General features: G+C 44.4%; 1 protein-coding gene and 1 long non-coding RNA gene across 2 annotated transcripts in view; one reads left to right on the top strand and one right to left on the bottom strand.

The window, feature by feature from the left end:
* Positions 1-21,756, top strand: part of LOC310640200 — a 272,544-nt gene that overhangs the window by 194,975 nt on the left and 55,813 nt on the right. The gene's annotated exons all lie outside the window — the stretch shown is intronic.
* The window catches only part of AKAP11 (A-kinase anchoring protein 11), a gene marked incomplete at its 3' end in the record, with an annotated part of 55,325 nt that overhangs the window by 6,707 nt on the left and 26,862 nt on the right, over positions 1-21,756 (bottom strand). The window contains exons 8-10 of the mRNA XM_083362573.1: positions 13,688-18,248; positions 12,783-12,926; positions 10,158-10,204 (exon numbers count right to left, since the gene is read on the bottom strand). Coding sequence (XP_083218699.1) covers positions 10,158-10,204; positions 12,783-12,926; positions 13,688-18,248 — 4,752 coding nt within the window. The remainder of the gene's footprint in view (positions 1-10,157; positions 10,205-12,782; positions 12,927-13,687; positions 18,249-21,756) is intronic.

Raw genomic sequence — 21,756 nt, 5'->3', positions numbered from 1 at the left:
CCCTTCCTCCCTCTCTCTCCCTCCCTCTCCCTCCCTCCCTTCCTCTCTCTCCCTCCCTCTCTCTCTCCCTCCCTCCCTCTCTCTCCCTCCCTCCCTCTCCCTCTCTCTCTCTCCCTCCCTCTCTCCCTCCCTCTCTCCCTCCCTTCCTCCATCTCTCTCTCAAATTGGGTTCAAAATCCTAACAATCAACCATAGACGCAGTGGTGGGATTCAGCCAGTTCGCACCACTTCAGCAGAACCAGTAGCTAATCTTTTGTTGCCCAGGCCCAGAATGGACTTCCGGAAGCGGCATCCCCACAGAGAACTGGTTGTTGACCTATCTGAATCCCACCACTGAAGAGACACCACCAGCTATAACAACTAAGGAAATTAGATCGTGATAAAGAACTGAGTAAGTAAAGACGAAGAGAGGCAATCTCCATTTTGCCTTCCGTGCATGTCAGCCACGTCTAATGCTTAAGCCATTTCTCTTGTGACGGTTCCCAAGAGACAAGGCAGGTGGTTGTGATTTTTTTTAAAAATCAAAAATATGCAGATTAAACTTTCGGATTATCTTTTTGCTGGCAAAATGAATGGGGGAGTAAAAGGTTCCTTCGGTCGCCATGATATAAGAAAGAGGTTGAGGCTCTAGAGCAGTGATGGCGAACCTTTGAGAGACCAAGTGTCCAAACTGCAACCCAAAACCCACTTACGTATCGTTGGGTGCTGGGTGGGCGTGGCCAATCGGGTGGGTGTGGCCAATCGGGTGGGCGTGACCCATTGGGTGGGCGTGGCTGCAGTGGTAACGGCAGACAGGGTGGGAATTAAAAAGTTCAATCAATCAATTCCAACTTTGCGAGATCTTTTTTGGTTTCCCCGAGAGAAGTTGAAATAGATTGATTGAACTTTTTTTTTTTTGCACACAGCCTAAAGCGAAAAGGTTTTATAAAACCCAGCTGAAGGCCTAGGACTGGGGCGACGGCGCGTGTGCCCACAGAGAGGGCTCTGCGTGCCACCTGTGGCACACGTGCCCTAGGTTCGCCACCACAGCTCTAGAAGGAGTGCAGAGAAGAGCAACAAAGTTGATCAGGGGACTGGAGCCTAAAAGATATGAAGAACGGTTGCAGGAATCGGGAATGTCTAGTGTCTAATGAAGGACTAAGAAGGACTAAGGGTGACATGAAAGCGTTCTTTCAATATTTGAGGGGCTGCCCCAAAGAAGAGGGAGTCAAGCTGTTCTCCAAAGCACCTGAAGGCAGGACAAGAAGCAACGGATGAAAACTGATCCAGGAGAGAAGCAACTTAAGTTCTAAGAAAGTTAGTCCTTAGTTCCGAGAAATTTCCTGACCGTGGAACGACTTGCCTCCAGAAGTTGTGGATGCTCCATCGCTGGAGGTTTTTGAGAAGAGATTGGACTGAAATGTCTGAAATGGCGTAGGGTTTCCTGCCTGAGCAGGGGGGTTGGACTAGATGACCTCCAAGGTCCCTTCCAACTTTCTTCTTCCAAAAGCAGTTGGGCTTTCAAAGTAACCCATCATCAACTGTTAAACTCTCCTTATTGCATAGAAAACGAAGGGAACTGTCTTACGTGCCATCAGTTGGGAGGGGAGGGGAGGGGAGTTTAATTTCTGGCTTTGTCGATGTTTAATTTAGCAGGGAGCAATTGTTCTGCTAAAAAAAAGAATGCTTAATAATGTCCATAAGGTGGAGCTGCTTTTTTTCTATTCATTTAGGAAATGTGAATCAGAGTTACAGGGGTAGGCAACGTCGGCTCTTTTATGACTCATGGACTTCAACTCCCAGAATTCCTGAGCCAGCATAGCTGGCTCAGGAATTCTGGGAGTTGAAGTCCATGAGTCATAAAAGAGCCGACGTTGCCTACCCCTGAGAGTTAACTTGAGGCCGGGCCTCTGGGCAAAAGCCCAGTTTGTGGTCCATCGCAGCTTGGACTAACCCACTCCTTACGATTGAAGTGGCTCTTTCAATGTGGTTTCCTCTTTTGACACCTTCTTGCAGTTTACCCTTCTGCCATTTTCTCTGTCACAAATTCCTGCTCAGTGAGGAGAAGTCTCAAAAAAAAAAGCCATCTGGGCAGAAGGCTCTCCTGGGTAGACTTAGCGTATATCAGAATACAGATGTTCTGTACCAGCCTGCTACCAGCCCTGCAGCAAAAGCAGGGACAACCCCTTTACAAACGGCAAGAGGCTGGAATAAAGCCTGCCAAATTTATTCACATAAAACAGAGCAAGACAAGACACCAACCATGAAACAGGAGCTATGAAACAGGAACTATCCAAGCGGTTGCCTTCAGCAAACCAGCCCTCCCACACATTCCCCTTAAATACAGTTCAGGGCGTGGCCTCTCTCTGCCTCCTTCCGAGGTGCCCCATTGCCTTCCTCTGTTTACTCCTGATTGACTGCCTCCTGCGTCAGGCGTCCTTGAACAGGGCCAGCTGTGGGTCATCTTCATCCACGCTGTCAGGCTCACACAGCTGGGTCTCTGTCGTGACCAGGTGGGAGGGGCCCGGCTGAGGGCTCTGCGGAGCCTCAAGGCCATCATCAGCAAGCTCTTCAACACCCCCCTCCTCCTCCTCTGACTCGTCCGACCCAACTGCCGAACCCACAGGCTGACCCTGAATCACAACAACAGAGTAACAGAGTTGGAAGGGCCCTTGGAGGTCTTCTAGCCCAGCCCTCTGCTTAAGCAGGAGACTGTTGTATACTGACATTATAAGGTCAATCTCCCGGCCCGAAAACAACCAGGGAATCCCTAACGCGGCAGCCGTTGACAGATGACAGCTGTCAAAAGGCTGCCGGAAGAAATCGCGCACGCGCACAGGCCGGCAGCAGCCACTGACAGTGACAGCTGTCAAAAGGCTGCGCAGGCGCAAGAACCGGCCCGGCTGACAGCCGCGAGCTGTCAGAATGCCGGCCAGAATGCCGGCTCCCCTAACACGCCTCCCCTTAGCGGGTAAGCCAGCAGCTGACGGATTCCCCTGCCAAGCCGCGCAAGCGCAATCACCCGGGAGCTGTCAAAGCTACCGGCAGGCTATTGGTCGCCGCCCTCGAGGCGGGAGAATACGGTTTCCTGATTTGTCGTAACAGTTGACAGTTCACTATAAAAGGAAGGGTTTCTCCGCTTGTCAGCTGAAGCGAATAAAGCGTTTGGAACCCAGCCTGCCGTCTCTCTCTGATCGTTGTCCACGCCATTACAGAGACCTCATTTTCATTCTTGACAAATGGCTGCCCAGTCTCTCCTTGTGGATGGAGCACCCACAACCTCCGGAGGCGAGCGGTCCCCCGGATTAACGGTTCTCACTGTCAGGGAATTCCTCCGTAGTTCTAGGTCGCTTCTCTCTTTAATCATCCTCCATCTGGTACTTCTTTTTCCTGCCTTCCGGTTGCTTCGGAGAATAGGTCGACCCCCTCTTCTTTGTGGCAGCCCCTCAAATATTGCAACCCATGTTACACCACTCCTGCGCGAGCTACATTGGCTTCCGGTTGCCCTCTGGGTGCGATTCAAGGCGCTGGTAATTACCTTTAAAGCCCTACATGGCTTAGGCCCGGGGTACTTGCGAGACCACCTGCTGCCATTGTCAACCTCCCATCATCCGGTTCGCTCCCACAGAATTGGCCTCCTCAGGGTGCCGTCGGCCAGGCAATGCCGGCTGGCGACCCCCAGGAGACCCTTCTCTGTGGGCGCACCGACCCTCTGGAATGAACTGCCTCCGGAGCTGCGGATGGCCCCTGACCTTCGATCCTTCCGCCGTGACCTGAAGACATGGTTGTTCCAACAAGCGGGCCTGGACTGACTATAGTTTTAAATTTGGTTTTATTGGGTTAGTTTTTTTTGTTTTTTTTTATTGAAAAGTTTTAAAATACAGTTTTCCTTTAAAAAGCCCCCCTTCCCGCTCCCCCCTCCCCCCTACCTCTCCCCCTCCCCCCCCTCCCTCCTCCCCCCCTACCTCCCCCCTCCCCCCCTCCCCCCCCGACTTCCCAGAGCTAAATACAAGGTATATATATAAAAAAAAGCAATCATAAACAACCATATACTAACAACTATAAATTCTAAAATCCATCACTCTCTAACTTATATAGGATAAAACAAACCTTAGCAATATTAAATATATATAAAAAACTGAAATAGAAAAAGAAAAAAGAAAACGAAAGAAGACTTATTCGAATGCTACATAAAACTTCTTAACCCTATACTTATTCTGGATAAACTCAATCCATTTTCTCCATTCCATAATGTAACGTTCTTGCGAATAATCTTTCAAATAGGCCGAAATCTTCGCCATCTCTGCCAGGTCGGAAACCTTTGAAGTCCACTCTTCTATGGTCGGCAGTTCCTCTTTCTTCCAATATTGGCCTATCAAAAGTCTTGCTGCCGTAATTAAGTTCAACATCAACTTGGTGTCCACAACTGTAGCGTCGGCAATTATTCCCAACAAAAAAAGTTGCGGACAAAACTTTATCCTCTGTTTAAAAATCTTCTGCATATTCCACCAGACTTTTATCCAAAAAGCCTTAACCTTCTTACATGTCCACCATATGTGAAAATATGTTGCATCTTCATCACCGCACCTCCAACATTTAGGCTGATAATTTGGATACATACTTGCAAGCTTTTTAGGATCTAAATGCCATCTATAAAACATTTTGTAAAAGTTCTCTCTTAGATTTTGAGCTTGAGTAAATTTTACGTTCCTCACCCAAATCTTTTCCCACGTGTCCATTGTGATAACTTCCTGGATGTTTTGGGCCCATTTTATCATACAATCCTTAACAAGCTCTGTTTCTGAATCAATCTCTATCAATGCAAGATATATCCGTTTAATATGTGCTGGTCCCTGATTTCTAATTTGCTTTATCAAGTTTTCATCAGTCATTGCAAATCCATTTTTCTGGTCTTCTTTCCACCTGGCCCGTAACTGAATATATTGAAACCAAGTTTGAACAACCTTCTCTTCTCGCAAGAGGCTATATGATTTCAAACCCCAAACTCCTTTCCAAGCTTAAAATTTCCTTGTATGTAGTCACATCATGTTTGAAACCAGCATGTATATTTTCTATTGCGTGTTTTGGAATTGCCCACAATGGTATCTTGCAGCTTAACTTATGTCTATACTTCTTCCAAACTCTCAGCAATGCCTGTCTTAAAATATGCATCCTAAACACAGTATCTACCTTCTTATCATACAACAAATATGCATGCCAGCCAAAAAACAAATCATGGCCCTCAAGATTTAATAACCTCGGTTGCGTCAAATTAATCCAATCACTTATTCCTACTAATGCAGCAGCTTCATAATATAATTTAAAATTAGGCAATTTAAGGCCACCTCTCTCACGAGTATCCTGCATAATCTTAAGTTTAACTCGTGGCTTTTTCCCTGCCCACACAAATTTATTGATACCACGCTGCCATTCCTCCAAGTTAGAATCTTTCTTAAGAATCGGTATCATTTGAAATAAAAATAAAAATTTGGGCAGGACATTCATTTTCACTGCTGCAATCCGTCCCAACAAAGACAATTGCAATTTTTCCCAACTCTCCAATTCTTTTCGAATTTTCCCCCATAATTTTTCGTAATTATTTTTATATAACTTTGTATTAGAGGGTGATAAAATCACCCCCAAATATTTAACCCTTTTAACAATCTCAAATCCAGTTAATCCTTCTAAAAGAACCTTCTGTGAAACTGTCATATTTCTAGCCAAAATTTTGGTTTTCTGTATATTTACTTTAAATCCAGAAACCTTCCCATATTGTGTTATTATCTCCATCAGGTCCACAACAGAGTTCTCTGGCTGGGTCACTGTAACAACCAGATCATCTGCAAATGCTCTCAATCTATAGTCCTGATCTCCAACTTGTATCCCCTTAATTTTTTCCGAATTCCGAATTTTAACCAATAATATCTCTAAAGTTAACACAAATAACAAGGGCGATAACGGACACCCTTGCCTTGTGCCCTTCTCAATATTACATGCTGCTGTCAGGCTATTATTAACTATAATTCGGGCAGTTTGTTTTTGATATAATGCCCTAATCGGTTGTAAAAAATTTTCCCCAAAATCCATTTTGTCTAAAACTTTCAACAAAAATTGCCAATTCAATTGATCAAAAGCCTTTTCAGCATCTAAAAAGATTAGCGCTGCAGAGATCTGGTTGTTCCTTTCCAAAAACTCTAACACATCAACTATATGTCTCACATTATTTTTCATTTGCCTACCACTAATAAACCCCGTTTGATCCCCATGAATCACCTGTTGCAGAACCCTCATCAGTCTATTAGCCAAAACCTTAGCAAATATCTTATAATCTGTATTTAAAAGCGATATCGGTCTATAATTTTTAACTTGAGTAGCATCCTGGTCTTCCTTCGGAATCAAAGAGATAAAAGCTGTTCTCCAAGACGGTGGCACCTTTCCCCCCCTCTGAATTGTCTGGAACAGTTCCTTTAACGGTTTTATCATCTCTAATTGTAAATTTTTATAATAGGCCGCAGTCAAGCCATCCGTGCCTGGTGCTTTATCCACCTTCAGTTCCTTAATTGCTGTAAAAATTTCTTCTTCTGTAATCAGTTGATTAATCCCCTCTTTTTGTACTTGCGTAAGAAACGGGATGCTAGCATTCTCCAAGTATATATCAATATCTTTTACACTAATTTCCTCTTTGGTATATAATTTCGAATAAAAATCCACAAAAGCATCCTTAATAAGATTCTGTTGAAACACAACCCTTCCTTTATACTCAATCTTATCTATATTAGAGGCCCTTTGTTTTTTCCTCAGTCTATAAGCTAACCATCTGCCTGGTTTATTAGCGTTGCAAAAAGTATTATGCCTAGCAAACCGCAGATTGGTCGCCACTTGATCAGCCATTAATTTATCAAATTGTCCTCTTAGCAGTCTAATAGCCTCCTTGATCTTCACATCCTCTGGGTTCAAAATCAAAACCTTTTCTTTTTCCTTTATTTCATCCTCCAGTTCTTTCCTTCTAGTTTCCACTGCACGTCTATGTCTATTATTCATATATATCAACACCCCTCTCATATAGGCCTTGCTAGCATCCCAAACCATATCCATAGAGGTACCCTTATTCATATTAATCTCAAAAAAATCCTTCATCCGCTGTTTGCATTCTTCCACATTTCTCTGATTTCTAAACAAGTTCTCATTTACGCGCCACGAGCGCCTATCTCCTTTCTCCTTATCAATCTCCAACCAAACTGGACTGTGGTCAGAGATAGTTCTTGCACAAATCTTCACCTTTTTAGTTCTCAAAAAAAAATCATTAGTCAACAAAATAAAATCAATCCTTGAAAAAGATTGGTGTCTGTCAGAAAAAAAAGTATAATCCTTCTCCTGCAAGTGTCTCTCACGCCAAATATCTCGCAATTCCAGGTCATCCTTCATTTCAAAAAAAGATTTAGGCAGTCTAGCATGACTTGGAATGCGCTTAAAAGCTCCAGCCTTATCCAACTGTACATCCAAAACACCATTCCAGTCCCCCATAAAAATAAAAGATTTATAATCCAACTGGGTAAGCTTTGTATGAAGTAAGCTAAAAAAGTCAGCTTGTTGTTGGTTAGGTGCATATAATCCAACTAAAAGCGTCTTTTTACCTTCTAACAACAGCTCAATCATAACATATCTTCCATGCTTATCTGCTTCAATTAAGTCTGCTGTTAAGGCACTTTTAACATAAACAACCACTCCATTTTTCTTGTTCTCTGCAGAAGCAACAAATTGCGTACCCAGCCTCGAGTTCGATAAATACTTTTGATCCAAAACTCTAATATGCGTTTCTTGCAGACATATAACATCTATCTTAAATTGTTTTAAATATTGGAAAACTTTCTTCCTCTTCTGTGGTGAATTTAATCCATTAACATTCCAGGTTAAAAATTTAGTTGCCATGCATATCCTCCACAAGCTCTTGGAGCACAGCTTTGATAGGACTAACTTCTTTAGGCCGTGCTCCTCCCACAGCTTGGCTATGAGTACGTTGTGAAGATTCTGAGGACTTTTGCTGATCTTGTTCTTTTATTTTCTTTGCTCGTTTTAAAGCAGCACGCGTTACTCTTTGCTCTCTAGGATCATCCAAAGAAGTTGTAGCTTGATCTCCTCCAGCACCATTTTCCTCTGTTTCATCCTCTTGATGTTCTCCTTCTCCAGGTCCCTTTGCAGCTTCCAGAAGTGTTAATGGGGTTGCTTTTAAGACATTATTGTAGAAATCACGCGCTTGCTTCACAGTAATCAGCCGATACCTTTTACCTTCATACATCACCATCAGCCCATCTGGAATCTCCCATCTGAACCTTATATCTCTTTGCTTGAGCTCATGCACGAGAAATGTATAGTCCTTCCTTCCCCTTAAAATCCTTGGAGGAATTTCTTTTAAAACCAAGACTTCTTGTTCAGCAATCACAACTTTAGCATCATAGGCAGCTTGTATAACTTGATCTCTAATTTCTCTTTTTGCAAAATAAACCACCACATCTCTAGGCAACTTTCTCTGTCTGGCAATCCATGAATTCACCCGGAACACTTTATCCATAGCTGCTCTTATTTCAGATGCTGGCTGGTTCAATACCACTTCGAGAGCCTCAGAGATCAGCTGCTTTAAATCTTCTTTAATATTCTCTTTTAAACCTCTGATTCTGACAGCAAACTGCATCTGGTAATATTGGGCAAGGCTTAACTCCCTTTCCATTTTGTCTCTTGCATTCTCATTCTCCCGTGCTTTTACTTCTAATATTGCATTCCTTTGAGCCAGATCATCCATTTTTTCATCTAAATCTTCCACACATTCCGCCACTTTATGCACTGAAGACAAAATGTCTACCTTCATCACACTGAACTTCTGTTCCATCCTCTCTTCCATTCTCTCCTCCAGTTTCTCCAATTTCTCCTCCATCTGTGCAAATTTGTCAGCAATTGATTGATTAATTGATTCCAAAAGTACCTGGGCATGTTTCTCCAAAGCCTCTCGCAAATCCTTCGATGTCAGCACTTCAGGAGGGTGCAATGCCTGTAGTGATGATTGTTGCACCGGCGAGGATCCACCACTCCGAAGAGTTTTAGGGGGAGGTTTAGCCGCCATCTTTTACTCCTCAATTATGACGCACTTTCACTTAAAGTTTAAAAAGTCCAACAAACTCGAGAGTATAGTAAAATAATCCTCTTCACCTTTTCCTCTTGTACCGCTCTGCCTGCTCCTTTAAATCATAGTCCTTTCTTCAGGCAGGGATGGTTCGCAGATGCCTGGCTCTGCTCCAAGAAGTTCGGAGCAGAGACGCTGGCCAGCTGGGAGCAACCCAGGCTTCGGGGGAGTTCAATCCTTCAGCCGCCCAAGCTCCAAGCTCAGGCGGCCCCGGAGAACTCGACCCCTACCTGGGGCCTCACCCCCTCCTCTTCTCCCGAGGAGGGGGCTTCAAATTCGCCCGAACAGCTGATCGGCGCTGTTTCGGGCGAAAAAACACACAGCTGAGCCGCGGGCAGCCCGGGAAGGCTGTCTTCGGCGCCGCGCCGCCACCGGAACGGTTTTATTGGGTTAGTTGTTATGTATTTATTACATTTAGCGCTTAATTCTTTTTTAAATTTTGTATTTTATGTTTTTTAACTTTTTATGGTTGTGAGCTGCCCCGAGTCCTTAGGGAGAAGGGTGGCATATAAATTTAATAAATTCAGTTCAATTCAATTCAACCCTGCTGTCAGGTCACCCCAGTCCTTCCTTTCCCTTAAACTAAATCAGGGGTCTTCAAACGTGGCCACTGTAAGACTTGCGGACTTCAACTCCCAGAATTCCCCAGCAAGCAGGGCTGGCTGAGGAATTCTGGGAGTTGAAGTCCACAAGTCTTCAAGTGGCCAAGTTTGGAGACCCCTGAATTAGACATAGATTGACACACACACCCTCTTCTTTGTGGCAGCCCCTCAAGGAGTGGAAAACTGCTATCATGTCACCCCCGGTCCTTCTTTCCTCTAGACTAGACATGCCCAATTCCAGCCACCGTTCCTTATAAGGTTTAGCCTCCAGCCCCCTGATCATCTTTGTTGCTCTTCTCTGCCCTCTTTCCAGAGTCTCAGCATCTGTCTTGCAGCACGGTGACCAAACTGTGCCAATATCAGTGCCAATATAATCCACGCTCGCTCCTCTTCAATCTTACCTTCCATGGAATCTTTAAGCTCTTCCTCCTTGTCTTCTGCTCCATCACTAGAAAAGAAGGGAGTGCCGTGAGAACGGGTGGCCATATATGAATGCGTTTGGCGAAGGGCAGACAGGGATGAACATTCAAGAAAGAATAGTATGAATTGACAAAAGTGGTAAGGTATCATGGTGGGAAAAGAAAGCTTTGCTTCTCACACCATTTCCTGCAACGCAGCTTGCAAATTTCCCAGGTAAAATAAATAAAAGTCCATTTTTCTTTCTCTTTCTCTCTTTCTCTCTCTCTCTCTCTCTCTCTCTCTCTTCCTTCCTTCCTTCCTTTCTTTTTCTTTTTCTTCTTTCTTTCTCTCTCTTTCTTTCTTTCTCTTTCCTTCCTTCCTTCCTAGCTTTCCTTCCTTCCTTCCTTCCTTCCTTCCTTCCTTCCTTCCTATCTTTCCTTCCTATCTTTCTTTCTTTCCTTCCTTTCTATCTTTCTATCTTTCTTTCTTTCCTTCCTTCCTTCCTATCTTTCCTTCCTTCCTTCCTTTCTTTCTTTCTTTCTTTCTTTCTTTCTTTCTTTCTTTCTTTCTTTCTTCTTTCTCTCTCTCTTTCTTTCTTTCTCTTTCCTTCCTTCCTTCCTTCCTTCCTTCTTTCTTTTTCTTTTAATCAAATGATTTCGAGAAGAAAGTATTGCTTCAAAAGATCTACAAAAGATTTCTAAGGGGTAGCAGAGAAGTGAGGAGAACGATTGAGTTGGGGGTTCGGTAAAAAAAAAAAAAGCCAGAAATATTGTAGGAAGCAAGAGCCCTTATCCTTAGGAAGAAATAACAAGACAGGAGCGGGAACAGCAAGCGGGAGATGTACAAAATAGATTGGATGGTTGTCGTACTTTCTGCAAAGGCATTCACACCGTAACACAATCAAAATGGACACACACACACACACGCCCCGTATGGAGTTTGTTAAGGAACAGCATGGCTGTGTAAGTGAAAAGCAGGCCGAGAGTGATTTGCCACTGAAATGCACCAGATTGTTGGTCTTGAAAAGTAACCATGGTCATGCATTAAAACAGAAGGGGACTGTCCTGTTGTTGGGTCTTGGTTTGACCAACCTGTCTGATGTTGGAAAGGACAAATTCTCCTCATACAAATCTCCTTCTAAACCAAGACTGCTCCAGCTACTGCTGTTAGCATTACTGCCAGGAGAGAAGAGAAGAGGGCTGAACTACAAAAAAATAGACAGTTAGTCCCACCAGAACTTCCTATAGTCCAGGGGTAGGCAACCTCGGCTCTTTTAGGACTGGTGGACTTCAACTCCCAGAATTCCTCAGCCAGCCTGGCTCAGCTTGGAAACCTCTCCCTTTCCCCTCAGCGTGGCTGGCTCAGGAATTCTGGGAGTTGAAGTCCACGAGTCAGAAAAGAGCCAAGCTTGCCTACCCCTGCTATAGTCCGTTGGGTTGTTTCACATGGATTATGGAGGGGCTGCTCCACTTTTGAGAAGCGTCCAAGAACAACAAGCAAGGATGACCATCAGGAGAAGAAAAAGCCAGTCCACAAGTATTTTTTTTTCTCCCACTCCCATATCGGTGGGGGTCTGTCTCAAGGATCCAGTTGAGGACCTTCAACTTAGAGGGCAAGGCGTCAGAGAAGGTGGAGATGGCAGATCATGCATGAAAGTCAGGAAATAAGATGGTGGCAAAATCTGGCATGGATGCTTGTCATGAAAAAGAAAAAAGTCTAGTAATGGAGTCCCCAGACCTACTTATGCTCTAGATTGTTTCTAGATCTCTCTTTGGGTCTAGAACCATATTAGGGGAAATAAAATAGCAATAGCACTTATATACCGCTTCATAGTGCTTTTCAGCCCTCTCTAAGCGGTTTACAGTCAGCCTCTTGCCCCACAACAATCTGGGTCCTCATTTTACCCACCTCGGAAGGATGGATGGCTGAGTCAACCTTGAGCACGTCAGGATCAAACTCCTGGCAGTGGGCAGAGTTAGCAATAGCAATAGCATTTCGACTTATATACCGCTTCCCAGTGCTTTACAGCCCTCTCTAAGCAGTTTACAGAGTCAGCTTTTGGCCCCCAACAGTCTGGGTCCTCATTTTACCGACCTCAGAAGGATAGACGGCAGAGTCAACCTTGAGCCAGTCAGGATCAAATTCTGGGCAGTGGGAATATATTTTATAGCAATAGCAATAGCATTAGCCCTTAGACTTATATACCGCTTCAGAGTGCTTCACAGCTTTCTCTAAGCGGTTTACAGAATCCGCCTATCGCCCCCAACAATCTGGGTGCTCATTTTACTGACCTCGGAAGGCTGAATCAACCTTGAGCTCTGTCAGGATCAAACTCCAGACTGTGGGCAGAGTCAGACCGCTAACCACTGCACCACCATGGTTTTTTGGTAACAAATGCCTTGTCTCACAGCTAAATCATTCGACATTTAGAAAGCACCCATTTGTCAAGCTAAGGCCTGTTAAAGTCAACCATGGACCTTCACAGTCTGAGAAGGGTTATCCAGCCATGTCATCCAAAACTGTACATTAAACATTCACTCTGGAGAGCTTCGGCCTGGGTGGTCCCTAAGAGTTGATACTGACTGATGGGACATCATCAGTCACCATTAGAAATAAATTTTAGTTACCTGTCGCTGAGGTGGAGAAAGCTGCTGCTCTCATCTGGATGTTCATCATCAAAACTCAGGTTGGACCAGCTGCCCGTGCTGTCATCTGCAGTATGCTGGCTGACCACGGATTCAGCAGAATTCACTCCCTCTGTTTCCATGGCGCTAATACATGTTAAAAGGGTAGCATCACTATTTGTCCTTGCATTCCAGATACCTGACCTTGCTTCGCCTTTGACCACACACGGAGCCTACTCCAGAGGGGTCCTCAAATTTCAATGGCTGTTTCAGAAGGATGAAACAAGCTTCGTGACATCAGTTCCACCCCTTATGTATTTTTGTGCCTAGATGGGAGCAATCAATATCTTCTGAGCTGCAACCTAACATATGGTCCGGATTCCTGACATTAATCTAGTCCAGGGGATCTTCAAACATGGCCCTTTTATGACTTGTGGACTTCAGCTGATCTAGTCAGCTGAAGTTCAATACTAAACTGGCACCAGATCAGGGTCAACGGAATTCGAGAAGGGTTGGACTTAGGCCATTTGTGGGGAACGTAACGACTCTAGGAGGGTGACTCGTTTAACTCCAACCCCCACCTCCCCCACTCTCCTTCTCTTCTCCTAATCTTGTCAACTCAAGTTCAATGCTAAATTGGTGCTAGGTAAGGGTCAACAGACTTCAAGAGGAGTTGGACTAACGTGGTTTGTGGGAACGTAACGACTCTAGGCTGGTGACTCGTTTAACTCCCCCCCCCCAGTTCAATATTAAATTAGTGCTAGATAAGGGTCAACAGAATTCAAGAGGAGTTGGAGTTAGACTGTTTATAGGAACGTAACAATTCTAGGCTGATGACTCATTCAACTCTGCCCTCCCCTCAACTCTGCCTCCTACAGTATATGTTCCATGCAAAAAATCAACATTACCTGATATTGATGGCTGGAGCAATATTTGTCATGCAAGACGTCATAATTTCCGTGGTTAGACTTTCGGCAAAACTGACCCCATCTTGGCTGATTCCGCTATCTGCTGTCAAACTGGTGTTGCTCAGCTGCCTCCTTGCTCGGTCCAAAGTGACAGAGGCAAGGCTTTCAGCCAATACAACCTTCTCATCCATATTGACGTGAATTTTGGGGATGTCCAAATGAAGCACGTGAGACTTAGGCAAGGTGATGTTTACACTCCCATCTGAAGAGTATCTAACGTTAGAAGGAAGTTCTTGTCCAACTAGCTGCAGAGATGAACCTCCGGTGCGGGAATGACGTTCTTTCAAACTGCAGTGTTTGCAGGCAGCTATAGAAAATGGAATCACTTTTTTGTCACAGGTTAATCTCTCTCCATTTGTCCAGCCTTCAGGAGCTTGCCGAAGAGCCGATTCTAAACTCACTTCTAAAGTGTCGGCTACTATCTTCTTTGCGTATTGATCTATGGTTTGTAAAACGTTCTCTTGGTAGGTAGAGTCCCTCAAACTCTCCGTGCTGTGGTACAGTTTCTGCTTGCAACGTGAAGAAGACAGTCTTTGAGTCCACGTTGCTTTAAAATCTGTGACTTTATCATCTCTGGATGGTTGGTACAAGCAGGAATCCGTTAAAGATTTGGGTAAACCCGCTGTGGACACGAACGTCCTTCTGGCATCCGATGTGATCTGACAAGCAAGAGATTCCGAAAAATCCAGCAACTTTGAACTTTCAGGTCCACGTAAGGGACATCTGCTCCTACAAGACTGCTTTGTAAGATGAAGCATCATGCTGTTTTCCTGATTCTTTAGATCTACATCCTGTTTTGCCGCCTCAAACAGCTCGAGCTTACCGTTTAGCCTGGAGCTCTTTTCGGGACTTATCTTTCTACTGTATTTCACTTGGAGTTTCCTGGCGGCTTGCTGTATTCCAGACCTCACCGATTTGTAAGCAAGCCTACTTGCAAAATTATCCATGATGAGGTCACTGTGTCCCCCTTCCTGTTTCAAAATCCGAATGATGTGATCGGTGTATTCATCCGTCACACTTTCGCAGCTCGGATACTTGGAGTTAAGACCCAAAGCTTCCGAATTCAGGGGCACGGGAAGAACGGAACCGTCCGGTTCTCTGCTGCACGACTTTTGTCTTTTGTCTTTCGACCAACATTCGTGATAATTTCTTTTCAGATGAAAGCAATCGCCCTCGTAATTAACTTGGCTGAGCCTCAGAAGTTTACACTGCCTTGAGTTGACCCTTTTCTTGGCTTCTCGGATGACTCTTCCAGCCATTTCACCAGCGTAAATCCACAAAGAGTGCGTGTTTTTTTCTGGAAGGTTAACAAGTGTGGAATACTCCCGTCTTTTGTCTTCCACGCTTACTTGAAAGTATCCATTCTTCAGAATAGCTTTATCTTGCAAGCGTGAAGAGGCCTGTCCAGTTGCCATAGAGATGATACGAGTTGCCAGATGGTCAGCATAATCTATTGTCGGTCCCGATGGTTGAGTGCGCTCTATCAGTGTTGCAGATTGTTCTTCAACTTCCTTGTTTTCCACTTCTTCGGAAAGAGACCGCATTAATTTCAGCATAAACTCTTCCTTTTCTAATTTTTCACATTCCGGAGTGTATAGGCCATCTGTTTCTGGTACGTAAGGAGTTGAAGGGGGTGTAGCAGGTGCAAACTCCTTTGCTAATTCCCCTTTCAGCTTTTTGGTTAACTTCCTTAAATTCCACTCTGAGCTTGCCCGAGAAGGTATTAAAGGTGTGGATGGTGGTGTTTCTGTTACCACGAGAAGATTTCTCTCTCCGACACTCAATTTATCATCCAGCTGAAGTGCATCTTCACACTTAGGCACCATGGAGCAGTTGTTTATTTCTGAAAAAGGCATTTCGCGACCAAACACAGAAACTCCTGTGGCTTTAGACGTGCTCTGTTTTTCAAGTAAAGTACTGATCGGTATTGCTGAACCATCTTCCACATCTGGCACCTGCTCATTAGATTTGACAAACGACACGATAGGAGAGAGTGTACTAGTAGATGGTTTGCAAACCACCCGTTTCTTTTTTTCCTGAACGCCATCTTTACATCCCAACAGCAAACACCGATTCGGAGAAGCAGTAGAGATATGAAATTTCGATATGTTGTTTAAAGGCATCTGCTGTTGACCCACAATAACTGGGACATTCTTCGGGTTTTCTCCTTGTTTTGCTACGCTCTGCGACTCCTTCTTATGGCTTCTTGCATTGGTTCCCAGTCCAACACAGTAGGCTAATTTTTCACTGGTAGCCGAACACGCCGATTTCGTTTCGTCGACAGACTCTTTTACGATCCGCTTGGTCAAATAATTAGCAAACATGTTCTTGCAGGAGTCTTTCCCGATGCACTGCAAATAGGGAGTATTCTTCATTTGTAACAGGCCTGTGTACTGCTCGGCCGATTTAGAAACCCTGGAAGACGTGACAGCTTCGTAGGCTTCCGATACGATCATATCGACCATTGTTCCTGAAAAGTTATTGATGCTCGATATTTCAGCAAGTTTGCCGGCCTCAGGCTGGTCGGGCGGTTTGCATTCATTCTCCGGTGTGAAACCAGTGGTCAGGTAGATATTTCTAAGTGAGGATACTCCACTTTGATTCTTTCTGGTGGCACAACATGTTTCCGTGGGCCCTTTGTAGAAGGAGAGATTGGTCTCGGAGGCTGACTGATTCTTGACTTTGGCTTCATTCCATAAAATCTGGTGCTGAGAAAGGATGCTTCCAGCTAAGGGCACCGGAATTGAACTTGCAATGCCAGATGTATAGAGCAAGGCTCTATTAATAGTGCGTTCCTTTCTGAATTCCCAAGCAGGGTTCAAGGCCACTGGCACTTTATCACAAAGCTCAGAAGATCCACTGGATGTCTGGGTTAACTCCACCACCCTTTCTGTACCGACATATTGTATGTTGTCCGTGGAAACGCTGATTGCAGCTTGCGACGTAAAGCTCACGTCGACCTGTGATAGCTCAATAAAAGCATCCTGGATAACGGATTCAGACAAGTCTCTGGCATAGGACCACACAACGCTATTGTCATACTGGAAGGAGCCCTGCTGAGATGCCGTTGGCGTCGCTGGATGTGAAAACTGACAAACTTCCATTATCCCCTCAAATATCAGCTCCTCGGCAAGGTTTGCTGCAAATTTGGTAACGGTGTTCGTAAACATTTGTTGCTTCATGGAGTATAGTTCTTTCAAAGCCCCTGTGACGGCTTCACTCACCAAAAAACCCGCTAAACCATTTATGGCTTTCTTTTTCAGTAAAAGGGCCTGTTGCCTCCCAATCTCGTAGAAGGCCATCTGGAAGACCGAAGAAGTCAACTTAGCAGCCAACTGACACAGTGCATTGGTACATGAAGAAACACCTTTCTGAAGATCTTTAAATGCACTTCCAAAACTCGTTTCCACCAGCTCTGAAGCAAATTTCTGGATGTGGTCTTTAATCACCCCAGACTTGTGTTTGGATTTATCTTTCTTATGAAGTCCTTTCCTAACTATTTCTCTTTGGGGTTTTGCCGTCTGCTCTTTCTCTTCTTCCGGGACAATCCTACTCTGGCTGATAATCTCCTGTGTGCATCTACACAACGAGGGTGGTCTAGCATTACACACAGAACCCAGAATTTCAAAGGAAATATTGTTTGCAAAATCCGAGTAGGTGTGATAGACCACGTTGTGGTTTTGGCTAAAGGAATCCCGATTGATTCGGCAAAGACATTCCGTGGAAAAGCAAGTGCCTAACGGGCTGAAAGCAGAAGATCTGACTGGGCTGAACAAGGCCGTGTGATCATCCGCTGGATTTTTGATCAGGCGGGGAGAATCTGGGACATCCAACAGATTGTTGTATGGAGATTCCGGTTTGCGAGGTGTCGGCTTCCTTACATTAGCTGGGAGCACTGGACGATCACACTTGAATTTTTGAGGATTCATTGACGTTGTGGAGCAGGGCTTCTTACACGAGACAATGCTTTTCTGTGACGTGTGACTTGCAGTGGTGGGATCTCGAGAACCTTTAGGACTGCCTTCCAAAGTTTGTTCACGTTCATCAAGTTGGTCAAAACTATCAAAAAACTCGCTGACTTCAGAGTCGGAATCTTCTACCCCCTCTTTCCCTACTGGGATTTTGGGAAGTTGAAGCTTTGCCTTCAAGCTTTTCTGATACCCTTCTTCATCCAAGAATATGACAGGGCTTGGACTAGAGCAGTCTGACTCAGACGAATCGGCAGGAGAGGAGGAAAACAAGGTTTTGTGCAAAAAATTAACACTGCGGTCCGAAGAACCGTGTGACCTGAAAAAGCTTCTCTGGATCCAAGGGTCAGAAAGAGAAGTGGAGACCGGATTTCTTATGGAAGAGGACAATTCTTCAAGTTCTAAGATGTTCACCAAGGAGATGGATGACTTGACCGATGGCCTCCGATACAGAGAAGTGATGAAGGGCTTTTGATCATTAGATTTGAGATGATGAGCAAAGCTTGGAGCAAATTCCTGATTCTTCTCAGGTTCTGTTCAAAAGGGGGTTAGGGGGGCGGAGAAAAAAGAAAATAAAGAGAAGGCATCTTCGTAAGCTATCTTGGAGAAGGTCTACCTAGGGGGCTATTAAGACCCGACACCAGTTTAAGGGCGCATGAATCAAAATCAGACAACTAGCAGAAACAGGAAACAATGGCCAAAAAAAAGGGATTTATCGTATGAAACTCCCATGCGCCATGGTGGCACAGTGGTTAGAACGCAGTATTGCAGGCTAGTTCAGGTGACTGCCGGCTTCTGGCAGTTCGATCCTGACCGGTTCAAAGTTAACTCAGCCTTCCATCTTTCTAAGGTCAGTAAAATGAGGACCCAGATTGTTGGAGGCAATGTGCTGACTCTTTCAACCGCTTAGAGAGGGGCTGTAAAGCACTGTGCAGCGGTATATAAGTCTAAGTGATAGTGCTATCTTCCTTCCTTCCTCCCTCCCTCGCTCCCTCCTTTCCTTCTTGCCTCCCTCCCTCCCTCTTTACTTCCCTTCCCTTCCTTCCTTCCTTCCTTGGTGGCACAGTGGTTGGAATGCTGACTCTGCCCACAGCCAGGAGTTCGATTCTGACCGGCTCAAGTTTGACTCAGCCTTCCATCCTGCCCAAGTCAGTAAAATGAGGAGCCAGATTGTTGGTAGCAATATATGCTGACTCTGTCAACTGCTTAGAGACGGGCTGTAAAGCACTGTGAAGCGGCATATAAGCCTAAGTGCTAATGCTAGTGCTATGTTCACTTAACAAGTTCCACTAGGCTCAAGAGGGCAGTATCAAAGTAAATGTCTATACATTTACACCCTTAGCAATCAATATGTTCACGATATAAAAAAAAAGATGTTGAGACTCTAAAAAGATTGCAGAGAAGAGCAACAAAGAGGAACAGGGGACCGGAGGCTAAAACATATAAGGAACGGCTGCTGGAATTGGGTATGTCTAGTTTAATGAAGAGAAGGACGAGGGGGGACAGGATAGCAGCCTTCCATATCCTCAGGGGCTGCCCCAAAGAAGAGGGGATGGTCAGCCTATTCTCCAAAGCACCTGAAGGCAGGACAAGAAGCAACAGATGGAAATTAATCAAGCAATTAAGAGCTACGGTGGCGCAGGGGTTAGAATGCAGTATTGCAAGCTACTTCTGCTGACCGCCGACTGTCAACAGTTTGGCAGTTCGATCATGACCAGCTCAAGGTTGACTCAGCCTTCCATCCGAGGTCGGTAAAATGAGGATCCAGATTGTTGGGGGACAATAGGCTGACTCTGTAAACCGCTTAGAGAGGGCTGTAAAGCACTGCAAAGCGGGATATAAGTCTAAGTGCTATTCCTAAGTGCTAAGCAGAAAACCAACCTGGAATTAAGGAGAAATTTCCTGGTAGTGAGAACAACTAACCAGTGGAACAACCTGCCTCCAGAAGTTGTGGATGCTCCAACACTGGAAGTTTTTAAGAAGAGACTGGACAGCTATTTGTCTGAAATGGTATAAGGTCTCCTGCCGGAGCAGGGGGTCAGACTAGAAGACCTCCAAGGTCCCTTCCAACTCTGCTGTTCTGTTCTTCTGTTAAATCCTTCCAGATCACCTGAAAATATTTCTCATTATATGGAAATAAAAAATGGTGCAGCCAGCCCGTAAAGGCAAAAGCGTTTATGTTGCTAAGCGATTGGCACGTTCTGCAATTTTTATTTTTATTTTAATTTTTTTTAAAAAAGTAATGTTTTCAATACCTTTAGCGTGCATGTTTCAAAACGTGGTCAATCCTTCTTCCTGGATTAATAAACACTGATTGTTTAAATCCTGTAATGTGACATTAAGTTGCCCAAACATATGTCTCTCTAGAATGCCTAATTTTGAATAACTCTTATTCTCGGAGACGTTTAGAAAGACAGAGCTACGCTGCTACCAAAAAAAAAGGAAGCAGGTTTTATTTATTTCTAGGTTTGTCAGAACGAAATAAAATGGAGACAGCAATGTCTTGGATGCAATTATAAAGAGAATAATATCTGGTGAACGCACATAGGCCGTTATGCTTGTCTACATGCTATAACTGAGTTTTGTGTGGGTATTAATTCACAAGATGTGGCTTTTTAATGTTGAAATAGGGCAAAAACTGCAATTACATTAGGAGCGTTATTGCTTTATTTATTGCTTTAAAAGCCTGAAGGGTCAATTCTGTGCCACAGTTCTACACAGTTGTGACTTTTTTTGTTTTGGTTTTTGGTGCTGTATAAGTACAAAATGACTTATATCTAATTACACTGTTTAGAGGCAAATAGAACGTTTCAAGTAAGGCGTGATTATTTTTTATTGTAAAACGTTATCGTGCTTAGTAACTCCCGGCAGACATTTGTATACCGCAATTCTAGTCTACTAGAACCAATTCTTTTTATTATCAGAGGGATGGACACAGCAACTCCGAAACACAAAACTAAATTAGTAACAAAGGGTTGAACTGGGGGGGGGGGGGTCCTTGGCGCTCTCTGAGCTTGGTTGTTTCCTGGCAGACATTTCATGACCCATCTAAAAAAACTAAGTCTATTTCTGCTAATATTATTATCACCTACCACTGATGACGTTACCTAGTTGAGTAATGAAATGTCTTACAAGTAAACAACCAAGCTCAGAGAACACCATAGGACACCACACAAAAATAGATCACGCAGATCATGCACGAAAGTCAGGAAATAAGATGGGGACAAAATCTGGCAGGAATGCTTGTCGTGGGGGGAAAAAAAGTCGAATCACCATATCCACCTATGCTCTTTATTTTCTCAAATTGCTTCTAGAACTGATCTCTCTTTGGGGTCTAGAAGCATTTTAGGGGAAATAAAATAGCACCAGCACTTAAGACTTATATATCGCTTCTTTCTAGGCCGTTTATAGAGTCAGCCTCTATAAACAATCTGGGTCCTCATTTTACCGACCTTGAAAGGATGGAAGGCTGAGTCAACCTGGAGCTGGTCAGGATCGAACTCCTGACTGTGAGCAGAGTTTGCCTGCAATGCTGCATTCTAACACTGCACCACCATGGCAGATAGAGATAGCAATAGAGATAGAGATGGAGAGGGAGAGGGAGAGAGAGAGAGAGAGGAAGATTATAGATCTCTCAGAAGGCTGAGCTGGTCAGGATCAAACTCCTGACAGCGAGCAGAATTTGCCTGCAATGCTGCATTCTAACCACTGCACCACCACAGCAGATGATAGATAGATAGATAGATAGATAGATAGATAGATAGATAGATAGATAGATAGACAGACAGACAGACAGACAGACAGCGATAGAGATATATAGATATAGGTATATACCGTATTTTTCGGACCATAAGACGCACTTTTTTCCCCAAAAAGTGTGGGGGGGAAACGAGGGTGCGTCTTATGGTCCGAAGCTGATCCGTATGGCCATCCCCAACCTCCGCAAGTGGAAAGCAAGGGAGATTGCCAGGAGCACGAATCGGCACGTGCTGAGAAATGCAGATTTCGCGCTCCTGCAATCTCCCTCGCTCGATTTCAGCT

This window comes from Vipera ursinii (assembly GCF_947247035.1).
Source record: "Vipera ursinii genome assembly, chromosome: 4".
Classification (NCBI taxonomy): domain Eukaryota; kingdom Metazoa; phylum Chordata; class Lepidosauria; order Squamata; family Viperidae; genus Vipera; species Vipera ursinii.
Note: the sequence above shows the minus strand (reverse complement) of the source record. Positions and strands in the feature narration are given on the sequence as shown.